Source organism: Mesoplodon densirostris, chromosome 12 (assembly GCF_025265405.1).
Source record: "Mesoplodon densirostris isolate mMesDen1 chromosome 12, mMesDen1 primary haplotype, whole genome shotgun sequence".
NCBI lineage: Eukaryota > Metazoa > Chordata > Mammalia > Artiodactyla > Ziphiidae > Mesoplodon > Mesoplodon densirostris.
In genome coordinates, this window is record NC_082672.1 from 1874307 (window position 1) to 1887109 (window position 12803).

At 49.0% G+C, this 12803-nt stretch overlaps 1 protein-coding gene across 2 annotated transcripts in view; it reads right to left on the reverse strand.

Annotated features, from left to right (window-relative positions):
- SMOC2 (SPARC related modular calcium binding 2) overlaps window positions 1-12803 on the reverse strand; it is a 154447-nt gene that overhangs the window by 40833 nt on the left and 100811 nt on the right. For both annotated transcript variants that reach the window (XM_060114962.1, XM_060114961.1), the window contains exons 8-9: window positions 8884-9070; window positions 2482-2564 (exon numbers count right to left, since the gene is read on the reverse strand). In XM_060114962.1, the coding sequence (XP_059970945.1) occupies window positions 2482-2564; window positions 8884-9070 (270 nt within the window). The remainder of the gene's footprint in view (window positions 1-2481; window positions 2565-8883; window positions 9071-12803) is intronic.

Genomic DNA, 12803 nt, shown 5'->3' on the forward strand with positions numbered 1-12803 from the left:
AGGGTAAAACGCTGGCCTCCGAAGATTAAATGATCACTTTCCCTCAGTTGGTGTGAGCCTGGAAATCTGTGTACTCTCCTACCCAGCATGTAAATAAATATTTGGCAGTCAACAAAGCCCCTAAAAAGTGAATTGTGTGTGAGGATATTATCAACCTGGTTTGAAAAATTAAGGACCCTTATAGGCCGAAACTTAGAAAAATTGCTTAAAATGAAAACCATCCCTTTGTAGAAGAAAATGCATTGGCATGTGACTTAACAAGTGTCTGCCTACCCACCATGGTGCTGTGTTATTCTGGAAATTGTTTTCTCCTCTCCACAAGAACAGCCTCGATCCAGGAGTTATTTTAAGACCTACTTGTTTTTCCCTAATAAGGATAATTATCTCCAAAAGAGCAAAATGATTAAGTGGTCGTGAACGGTACACTCCCAAACATCTACAATTGCAAAGTAAACTGACATTTACCGAGTTTGTGTAAAATGGTTTTCGTGCCTGGGGACTTGGGCTTCACTGAAGGTGGGGGAAGGAAAGGGCACCTGTGTGCTCCCAGCCTACCCGACCTCCTGTCCTACGGGGTGTGGTTTCTGTAGCTCTGATGTGCACCTCTTCACGTGGTTTTCCCTGAAGTGCCAGATGCTCTTTCTCTAAATGGCCCATCTGAGTCCCAGACTAGCCAGGAATGATGTGACATGGTACTTCTCAATATCCAGGATCAGCACTTCCCAGAAGATGAATGACCACTCCAGCCTTTAAATCCAGAGTCCCAGCCCAGGGTTCCATGTACTGGATTCCACCATGAACACAGATTCCTTCCTAGCCAAGCACACCCACCAAGAGGAGATGGGAGGGGTTGTGTTCTGTCTGTCGTAGCATCTCTAACCAGTGAAGAGCACAGGTTGACCGCACCTTCATTAATGACATTCACATTATATGTGCAAACAACACATGCAGCTCAACTTAGAAGTAATGCAGTTTTGGATTATCAAAAAAAAAAAAAATTGAGGGAACAGTGGTTGACTTCGCCTTCCAATGCAGGGGGTGAGGGTTCGACCCCTGGTCAGGGAGCTAAGATCCCACATGCCTCGTGGCCAAAAAACCAAAACATAAAACAGAAGCAATAGTGTAACAAATTCAATAAAGACTTTTAAAATGGTCCACATCAAGAACATCTCAGAAAAAAAAAAATCGAGAGTCTTGGAACCTCAGAGACAAAGAACAGATTGCCTGAAGTTTCTACGGCATGGTTAAGACTAGCTAAAAGGAGCAAACATTCACTGGGGTCTTTCCATGGACCAAGCATATGCTAAATTCAATATTTCCTGTTAAGAAAACTATTGTCCACCGGTGTTAAAACCTGACTGCAGAGGCAAGAGATTCTAGCAGACAAGGGAGGGAGAGAGCACCCTTCTGACTGGAGGACACCATTCGGGGAGCTCCAGGGTCCAGAAAGCAGCCTGATTCATGAACGTAAACCCCACTGACCACGCACACAGAGAGACGTCGTGAGATGATAATAATAGTGTCAGAGATTCCTCCACCTGCTTCGAAAGGAAGGTGTGGAGAGGGGAAACAGCAGAAGACCCAGGACAAATGTCTCCGAATAAGCATGGGACATCAGAGTGGTTTTGGCATGGCTGTGCTTTGCCCACCCCCCACCCCCACCCCCAGACCAGGTCCTGCCTTCTCCGCTCCCTCTGTGTCCAGTGCCTTCATTCCAGGTATGGCTGGAGGGATACGGAGGCGGATGGGTGACCCTCTAGTCTTCTCTACCTCTGCTCACAGCAGAGAAACATCTTTATGTTTCGGACTGTAAAACCCTCTTTATCATTGACAGTATAAATCATGCAAGGACCACAGAATTTTTCTAAACAGGAAATTACCCAGACTCTGTGTAAGACCGAGATCCAACACTCACGCTAGAAGAAAGACATTAGAGAATGGTTTTCATGGTCTCTGAGGCTGTGGCTACATGTACACAATCTGGAGGCATTTAAAGGAAAAAAAGAGGATGGAAATGAAGCAAAATAGCAACCAGCTCTGCAGCAGCCCACCGATGCCGTGGAAACTGCCATGATGCAGGAGTCATGCCTCTAACTCTGCGATCTCATCAGATAACTGCAACCCGGTGGGGGTCGGCCGGCGCGGGGCTCATGCCACATGACCAAGTTCAATCCACGACCAAGTTCAATCTCACATAACTTCCTGGAAGACGCTGGGTCCAGGACGGGCTTGAGGTTTAACTCTTGAAATCATCATTTTTGGTGTATCACAAACACTTATGGGCTTTTTGATGAAAGAGAACATCCATGAAACATTTCTGGGAGCATATTTTTAATAATCATAAGGTTAAACTCACTGCCTCTGTTAATTTGAAATCATTCTTTGCAACTAAATTCGCTTGAGACCCTTCCTCATCCTAAACCTGCAAGAAAACCCGAAGTGGCAGCTGGTGCATCCGACCGAGCCCGTCGTGCTACTCACCTTGGAGCTGGCGGCCCTTGTACAAATCCCTTGTTTTGGTCGGATGAGCCCTGGCCGTGCTGTCACATTTCGGCTGTTCGTACCTACGAGGTGGGGAAGGAAAGAGAAAAGAGCCAGTTAGAGACATTGAGGTGGGGGCTGCCTTCCATACCCGTGTGTTCACACCGCAGGCTTCCTTGGTCCCGGGACACACTGGGCATCTCATCCTCACGGTACAGTGCTCGGGATGTATGACCTTTGGTGACCTGTGTGGCAGTTTACTATATTCTTCACAGTCAGCAGGAAGAAGCATGACACACAGGGCTGTGTCCCTCCATCCAGGTTCTGAAACACAACCTGTAGAGTGGCTGCCAAACGCCCCTGCCTAGGACGGGATTTTGATACGGTTCAGGGTGGGGGGAGGGGCTGAGGAGGGGAAATGCAAGCACAAGCACTGCGTGAGGGCAGGGTCACAGCCCCCGGGAAAGAGTGCAAAGTCTCAGAGAGGACCTCAGAATTCCAGACTGATACGTTACTCAAAGACCAACGAATTCAAAATCTAACTCCCGAAGCTACAAAAGGTTGTCTCAGGGCTCAAAGAATAAAGAGTATGTTCTGGGCCCACGGAGTCAACAGGAACAGGGTGGCCCTTGGTGTCTGAGCAGGCGGGACCCGGGGTGCCTGCCGGCTACATCACTTCGGGCAGCGGGCACTTCGGGGACACCAGTATTGACAGTAATTCTGGATGGATCTGCCGGCTGGGCTCCAGATCCAGGCCCAGGTGGACAGCTTGCCCAGCAGAGCCTCCTTCAAGGCTCTTTATAAGGCTCCTTGGGTGGGATACGTGGAGAGACTCCCAGCACCTGCCCCTGTGGTGGGAGACGCAGGGAGATGCACATCACCGGGGGAACCGCCCAGTCTTACGGGGACACCGATAATCCAGTAGTGTGACTGGCAGCCGTGAGAACCTGCCCTTAGGGCTCTTAATGCAGTCCCAGGGGTCAGGAAAGATTCTTGGAAAATGTGCACGACAGTCAGAGCCAGTCGGGGTGGGCGCAGGAGGGATGGTCAGGTCCAGGGGCCGCTGATTCCCAGGATGTGAACAAAGTCCCCTTGAGGCCTCACCCTCTCCTGCTGCCCGTTTCCTTTTCACTCTCTCAGAAAGAGATACGAGATCCTGTTTACTTCATAGGGATCATTTCTGATTCTTATTTTTCACTATTTCTTGTTTTCCCACCCCAGAAAATAAAAGAATGAAATTTCTCGCTGAAGGGATCCTTTCTCAGGGTCTCTCCCTGGCGCCCGGGGAGCTGGGGCCAGTCTTGGAGGGTCAGGTCCAGCGTGGTTGAAACACAGCCAGGGCACCACGAGCTCCTCCAGCCGCTCACACCCTGAATAGCCTCTTTGATACCAGAAAACTTAACACCCCACTCACACAAACTTAATATGCCTTTTTGAAATGTTGTGTTTGAAATTAAAGAGTCCCCGACACACTCCGGCTAACAGTTAAGCTATCACATTTTCACCAAAAGCCATTAACTCATATCCTTTTGAAATGCAGTGGGGTTCAGTGCAGATGGCATTGGAACCACGGTCACAGGAATGAACGGGGGTGAAGGGACCTCTTACCCACCTGGTGTCTCCTCTCCCACCTGGGACTGAGACAGGTAGGTAAGGAGCCAGAAATTCCCTAGGGGAACATTCAGGAAAGAAGCCAGGTAACGGAGAGATGGCTAAGAGCTCATTGTTACTCATGCTTGTTAAATCTGGGGAAACTGAGCACGTGCTCAAGACTGAAAAATCCTCGTTTCAGACTCTAGATCAGCGTCCGTGGGGCTGGGGAGGTCGGAAATGGTACCCACGCTAGAGCTGACACCTTCACAGCCAGCAGCCCATGAAATGTGAGCTGCGAAAGAACAAGCGAAGTCCCAGCTCCTAACCAAGCAGGTACAACTAGGGATGGGGCTCCCGGGGGTCGAACGGCCCAGCCATTCCTGGGATGTTTGATCTGTGAGAACGTCAGCCACTGGCTGTTCTTTCATGTTAAGAAGTTGGACCATTAGTATGAACTCTGTGTACAGCCGGTCAAAGGCTTGGAGTCAATGCCGGTACCCCCATGTGGTGATAAGAAACCTCAAAACTGTCAACCCCATTCTGAATCTTTAACTTCGAAGCCACCTGGAAATTAACCTTACTGCGTGATCATCCTGGTTTTGCTCCATATCTGGGCTGTAGATGTCTCAAGAACCCCAGCACTGATGTTGATATAAAAATGTATGTTTAAATGACAGTATTCTGTTCCTTGTAAAGAATACTGTGACTTGGGGAAATGACAATCTCAAGAAATAGAATCAATGCCTTTGAAGATAAAGCCATTTAAGTTGTGTTGACATCTGTCAGCATCCTTTTCAATAGTGTTTATTTTAACTTATTTGTATAAGATAAGAAAGCACATCTCTTAATCGTCTGGTTGCCCATCAGATACCAGGCTCTCTGCCAGGGAGAAATTCGATTTCATGCTCACACGGCCAGCAAGCCGCGTGGGCTCCACAGGCTGGGAACGGGGTCCTCGTGCCAGGTCAGAGCAGCCTGCAGCCTGATGGCAGGTGGACAAAACCTCATTGGCCATCAAGAAAGTGAAAGAGAAATCCCTCCGTTCTGGGTGCTAATGTAGTAGCTGGCAGTCAGCCAGATCCACGCTTAACCCGATAGCTCACACCAGCTCTCCCCTCTATTAATCAGCGACCAGGCTGGAACCTGCCCCCCTCCTCCCAGGTCCTGTCCCACCACACGTGGCCTGGGCTCCGGCCTGCAGGGGCTCTGAATACCTTGGTCAATATGTCAGTTTTGACTCAAAAATGCAGGGAGACCAGCAGATGCATCAGCACCCGGTCCAACTCATGTTTCTACCTGACGACCAACCCACCTAGAAATTCTGCCCCATAGCTGCTCTCTGCCTCTGTGCGTTTATTGTCTTTGGCACAAGCCTGTAACAAAATGTGTGCTTTGTCATTACCTTTCATGATGACACAAGGAAAGAAGGACTAGCCTATAATGAGGAGGCATTTTATATTCATGTCATCTTACTGTTCTTGGATTTTTAAATTACTCTTCCCCATCAGAAAATATAGAGAACGATTGCGGGGGCGGCGGGGGGGGGGGAACTTGAACTGTCTACCCAAATATAAATCAAAACTATAAAGTATCTCCCTGGAACAGCTTATTTCAGAAAAATTGCAAGAAAATAGCATTTATGCACCAGAAAGTATTTAAACAATAATGCAGAAGACTTTCTGTGACATTGCTACTCAATCACAGTAGAAGCAGGGGTAAGTGAGGGCTGGTGAAGCTGGCCAGCATCTCATAAGATATGCCTTAAACTTGATGATTTGGACGGATTTCCCAGAATCCATGTAGAAATCTGTTTGAACCAATTCCATTTTTCTTGCCAGTGATGGGTTTAGCTGTAGTCATATGATCCAATTACAGCCAATAATCCATGACTTAAGGCGGCTAGGGCACTTTTAGGAAAGGTTGTTTGGTTCCTAAGAAAGAGAGAGATGGGCTGTGTGTCCTCTGAGCATGTGGTGTCTGAATGAGATGCCCGGATCCCTGAAGCCATCTTGTGACCATGAGGGGAGTCTGCCCAAGGGCCAAGGCAACACACTGAGGATGTCAGAGGAAAGACTTGGGAGACCCTATGTCCTCAGTGACATCACCAAGTCACAGCATCCACTGAAAGGGAGCTTCTTCCATTTCTGCGCCTCTTCTTTAGATTACACAGTCCCTCCCTGTGCATTCCTATTTGTCAGATTTATCACCAACAGAAGTGAAGAGTTTCCTAACCGATACATCCTCCCTTTTGACCAAAACGTAACTAGATTCTAGCTCTGGGACCTACGCTGTCAGGGGGCCACATTCCCCCCTCCGTCTGGACTGCCCCCCGCAGACATCATCGGCGTGCTCCCCAGATTCTTCTGGACCTGAATCCGACCTCAGCATTTTGGGAGCCCCCGGCCGTCCCGCTGAAGTTGCCCCACTCCGTTCCCTATTTCCTGTATATTGTCCTCCAGTGCAGCTATCACAAGCCGGCGTATTAACTCATATTCAGCTTATCTGCTTATGCGTTTTGCTTTTTGTCCCTTTCCCCTCATGGGCACATAAGCTCCATGGAAGCACAGGGTTTTGTCCATTTTGTTCCCTGAATACCCCCAGCCCCTAGAGCGGTGCCTGAAACATTGAGGGATTTCAAACGTTTAGTGAATAAAAAGTGAACCTCTGGGTGACAGGGAGGGGAGTGTTTCTCGGAGCTTTAAGAGATCGTATCCCTTCTGTGTTAAACTCTGTCACACATAGAACCTGCTCTGCGTGGCCGCGAGGGCCCAGGGGGTGGCCCCGTCCATGCCTGGGTGCTGAATGATGGGGCCCACGGCCCTCCCTGACGGGCGGTAGCCTCGTCGGAGGGTGACATTCTGGCCAGTTAGAGTGAGGGGAGGCTGTCAGAAAAGCCACATTATGTTGTCACGGCTGTGTGATGCTTCTAGAAGCCAGGAGAGGAATCAGGCCAGAGCAAGCTGGTGTGCTGAAGATGCAGAGCAGAGAGAACAAAACTGGCTCCTGAAACTCATGTCCTTTAACCGCGGAACTAATCGCAGCCTCTGTCCCCGAGAGCACTGGGTGCGGTCACGTTTAAGGCTGGTGGGCTGTAAGGACAGCTCGGCCTCGATGGACGGAGCCCTGTGGGAAACGTGCGGGTTCTGACACCCCTCTCGCTACTAGCCTCAGTTCTGATGGTGTCGGGGTCATGACAGTCAGCATCGGAGAGGATGAACAGAGGAACGAACGAATGAGAGAAAAGTACAGCTCGAGTCTGAGGGGTCTCCTCCCCTGGGTCTAATTTAAGTCTGTTTCTTGAAACTCAAAGAAGAGGGAGTCCCTCCCTCCTATACAAAAAATAGGGAAAATGAGAACTTGGTACTTTGTTCCCAAAAAGTCTGGGCAGAATGAAATCAGGATGGACAGGAGGGAGGAGCCTTCTTGTGTTTCTCGTCTGACTGTGAGATAAAAAACGTTTATAGGTTCTGCAGGGACAACGTGATAAAGCTGGTCTCAGCATCTGAGCCAGTCCGAGGAGGCCTGGCTCTGAAGTGGGAGGACTTTTGCTGGAGCTATGAGATGGGTCTTAGCGCCCCTGCAGCTGGGCCTGGGGAACAAACAGCCCAACTTAAAGACACAGTCCACAAGCCTGAGTTTGAAGTAATGGAAATGTCATTTCCCAAGAAAGGTTTCTTAGAAAAGGGCACTCCCTACATACAGATGTGTTCAGGAACGAGCAAAGCAATTTCTCACACAAAACCTTGGGAAGATTTAAGTTCTCTTTATGTTTGAAACAATCTCCTACGACCACCCGCAGAGGGAACCTCAGTCTCTGGCCTGGACACCCTGTCGGGGTCGTCTGTGTGCAGGGCAGCCCACCTGTCCAGGGCGGCCGGGGCCTGGGGTTCCCATCCCCAAGGAGCCTGGTCTCCTGAATGAGCCAGATGGGGCTCCAGGTGTGGCTGGACTTTCTCATGAGGGAAAGTCAGCTGGTTACCTGTCCTTCCAGCTCCTGGAATCTACATGGGTGCATTTCCCCTTCTACACGCACCACGGTCACCCTTGAGAAACTGGGGGAAGTAACTTAGGAGGCATCAATGCCTTAGTGCTGCAGAAGGAACCAGGGCTTAAACTGGATCACACGTGAGAGGTAACAGTGTCCTTTACCTGTAAACTGCTTTTGTACCGATCTATGAAAAACCAAAGGTCAATTCAAATGACCAAGAGCTGCAAAAACATCCTTACTTGTTCACACTATTTCCAGGAACAAATATCAGGTCTTCTCCTGGTGCTATTATAAAATGACTTGCTTTGCTCGGACTCACGCAAAACATGAATGAATGAGTCGGTGTGTATTTCAGACCCTGAGTAACTACTGTTGCCCCTGACCTCAGTACTCTCTTTCTTTTTCAGTGGTAATTTCAGGAGACAGGTATCTCTGGAGTACAGAGAGCTGTCCTGGGCAATAGGTTCCTGTGAAACGCGAGGTTCCCTTTGCCAACACCGGGGACAAAAGAAGCTGAGGTGATAGAGGATACATTCTAGGTGCCCACCCCAGCCTGGATACCAGAGCCATTTTTCAAACTTCCAGCCTGCGTGAATACAGATAGGAGCAAAACTGCCTAACAAGTCTGTCTTCACCACCCTCGTGCCATCTCTGGCATCGCCAGCTCCTGGTGACGTCAGGGAGATGGGCTCCCGCAGGCACAGGGGTTAACGCCGCACTGAGAAGTGGGGTGAGGTCCGGGGCACGGGCGTCGCATCCGCAGCGGGTGGGAACCATGGGGGCTCTGCGTTCCGGGGTCTCTCGGCCCCACGGGGCCTTACCTGGTGGACGTGCCCGGGATGGGGCGGCCGGTGTCCACCAGAACGCACCAGCAGTAGCCCGTGGAGGGGTGGCACTGCACTGGCTTGTAGAGGCCGCCGTGGGCGCACTCAGGTATCACCACGTTGTCGTTCTTGGGCTGTCTGGCCTCCTCCAGGGCCGACTGCTGCTCCTGGTCACACGAGGACACTGTAGCGAGAAGGAGACATGTGTGAGGCCGCGGCTGGTCACCCGGGGAGCCTACGCAGGATGAGACTAAACAGGAGATGGAGGGGCTGGCGAGGAGGGTCAGGGTGGGGGGTCAGCGTCCACAGGTGGATCTGACACCCTGTGGACCCCTGGAGGCCACAGGTGGGACCCAGGCCCCAGGGACGGCCACGGTCCTCTGCTCTGGGTCCCCGTCAGGGGCCCGGGCCAGCAGGCACGTGGTCCAGTCCCAGCGAGTCCTCACAGCCCTTCCCGCTGCAGCCCCAACGTGCTGGCACCACTACCCACACCCCCCAGGAGGGTCCTGGAAGAGCAGTCCCCACTTGCCCCGAGGGCTGACTGAGGCTGAGTCTGGAAATCCCAGCTGCAGTATTTCCGAAATAGGCTGTGTTTCTGGAAATTAGTCAAGAAGAAGAAGATGACAGACTTTTTTTTTAAAGCTGTGTCCAGGGGCTAGCTCTGAAGCTCATCCACATGAAAACTAAGCGATCACTTAAAAAAATTCTAGGACCGGGTATTTCCATGTATAAAGCCTTATGTGTTTTTATGCTAATAAATTCAGTTTCTTTTTTGCGTTTGGACATGAGCTTACTTAGATCCCCCTTCTGCCCCAAATAGACCGAGAATGCCTTAGAACCATAAAAAACGAGACCATGCTACTCAGCGATCCTCAGATGGTAATGACTTAGAGTCAATAACGGTGAAGAACACTTTATCCCTCACTAGAGATTCACACGAGCTTTAAAATATAATCCAGAAAACACTGGGCACAGAATATTCCAAATGTTCCTGTTCTGCATCCTTCCAGCCCAAATACATGGCATTAAAAATTCACAGCAGCGAACTAAACCTCCTCCTCACCCGTGTTAAAGAATTCCAAATGTGGGCGCTTGTTTCCAGTTTCCGCCCTTGGAGTGGGGTTTCTCTGGCTTGGCCGCTGCACCGAATCAGAGCCATGGTGAACAAACAGCCCACCGCAAGACCTCTCACCCTCGGACCCAGGGTTGTCTCAGAATAGGCTCTCCCTCACCTGAGCTGTCTTTTGGGATCTAAAGATTCTTTTGTTTTCATATTTCTCCGTAAAAGGGAAAAGAAAACAGACAACATATTGGACGAATATATTTTAAATAAAATCTTTAGAGCAATTTCCTGCTTAGAAAGTAATTTTCCACAAATTATGCTTTAGCCTGCTTTGAAACGAACTAACTACAGTTTCCAGGGAGGTTATGACTATAGATGTGACACTGCACAGGTGGGGAACCCCCGAAAGCTGGGAAGGAGTGTGCTTCTGTCAGTGCTGCTGTGGCTGGTGATGGGGGTATGGTACTTAGGAGTTAGGCACCTGACTCAGGCGACAACTCAGGTGACCAGACTGAAGGAGGTTCCCTATGCAGTGTGCCACAGAAACCCTGTTTCATAAAAGTTAGCTCTCATTTTCATTATCTTTCCAGCACTGAAAAAATGCCTGAAGATAATTTTTTTTAAATGCCTGGCATATCACAGGCACTCAATAAATCTGTGTTGAGATAACTCATAGTCATGACATTAATAGTTACAAAACCACCTAGATTTTCTTTCCCTAGTAATTCCATTTACAATCTGAAGATAGTCACATGTACGTTTAATGCTGACTAGTTCATCTACTGACTGTATTACTGGTTGCTGCTACTGTGTGAGCGTGGCATCCCTGCACACGTCCTGGAAGAACACAAAGGTACGGGGAACCTGGGATTCTCCCCTCACTCCGACTCAGAAGACACTCACAGTGCTTCCTCCTTGGCTGACCTCAGCCTCCTGAAAATGGACGAGGAGGGTGGAAGCTGTATTGCTGTGTGTCCAGATTGACGTAGGATAATCTCAAAGCCCAGGGTGGTTCAAATCTCACAGTCATTCTACATTGTTTAATGAACACGAGAGAAGAAGGAAGAAATGGCCCTTGAACCACGCCATGCGGTTCTGTTCCTAACAGCAAGGGCCCTGGTCCCTGCTACAGAGACAGCCCTGCACCCTCAGCTTCCGCCCCCTTTAGGAAGGAATGTGCTCTGTGAGCACGTGGACCAGGGACCAGGTCCCGAGCCCACTCCGGGACCCTGAGCTGTCTGAGCTGCCCTCTACTCTCCGAGGCATCCATGTAATTCCATTAAATTCCCTGTGGCTTTCATTTCCAGAAGTGGATATTTTTTCGGGGGGGTCGGGGCTGTCTGCAAGTTAAGAATTTTAAATAGTCGAGTTATGATTCTAAATCAGTCCAACATCAGGATCGAGCATTTGGTTTCCATCAGTAGTCATACTGCATTCATTGGTGCACTCAACAAATATTGCACCAGGCGCTGCTCAGGGTGCTAACAGGGTACCCGTGTAGGGGATTTCTAATACACGGTTCATCTCTAATACACACAAAAAATGAATGGTGCTGCATTTCTTATAACAGCACCACCCAATTTTTAAAAACTGTTATACTGATTGTTTCCTATAAGTTCTGTACTTTTCTATGCACTCTAGATTTTGCTCAGCAAATAGGTAGATACATAAATCAGACCGACCCCTGTGTTACAGGGTTAATTTAATGAGGCTTTCGCTCCAGCTGTGACTAGGAAACTGGCTTGGAATCAAAATGACAATGACTCACATTTATTTCTGAAGTGACCAATTTTTTACTTTATATCATGGGGACAACCTAAGGAGGATGGAGGCTGAGCTATGCGTTTTCAGAGGCAACTGGTTCCTATCTTTTGAAACCCTCAAAGTAGCTGGTCCGTCCCTAACTGGAGTTCCACATGCAGGCAGCTCAGCTGAGGGCGGGGCCTGCTCCAGGAAGCTCTCCTGGAGACGCACTGCTTAGTTTCCTGTGCACTTGGCCCTTTTTCACAAGCTTTACTAGTGAACAGAATTTATGGTGTGATTATCTGGGCACAAAATGCTTTCCATGCTCTATCCAAGAACATACTGTATCTATAGAAATAGTTCTGGAAAATTCTTGAAATGGCCCTTTTGAGGATTTTACATCATATTTGAAGGCTCATCATAAGCAAGGTAGTATTGATTAAGTCAACCACCTCTTAAAATTTGCTGAGAATGTTGTAAAATATGGCAGACATCATTGCCAAGTCAGAAGAGATTCCGTGTTTGTTTATATAAACAACCTGGCTAAAGTTAGAACCGTTCACTTATGCAATTTTATTTGGTAAACCTGGCTCCGTGTGGGGAATTCAGTTTCTCTTATGGGAGAAATGCAATTACATTTTACATTTTAGGGCCATATGGAAGGAAGTAGATCTTCTTTAAACAAACTCATGATGGTCCAAGGGAACAGAGGCTAAAGGGCCGTCCCATCTGTCTGTTTCAAAGTCACCCTCCTGAGACAGCTGAGCTCCGCCCCATCCCGCTGGGGCCAAAACGAGATGGCTGAGGGGAAAAGCTCCTGGAGTGGGACTCTCTCCGGCAAAGATGCCCCTGTTCTGTGCAGGATGTTAATCGCACCTGGAAAAGGAGATGAACGGCCAACAAGTCGTATTTCATCGCACTGGAAGCTCACCCAGTCACTGAGACACACGGGAACAGGACTCCAAAAAGACAAGTCCCAACCATGTTTTAGAAAAATGTCAGTGAGATCTCCTCGCATGGTAGGAAAGAGCACAGAAAAAGGGACTCTTTAGAGAAAGTAAAAATGGAGAGGACCAAACAACGATGGTGGAAGTAGGAGAGAGGGAAGGAG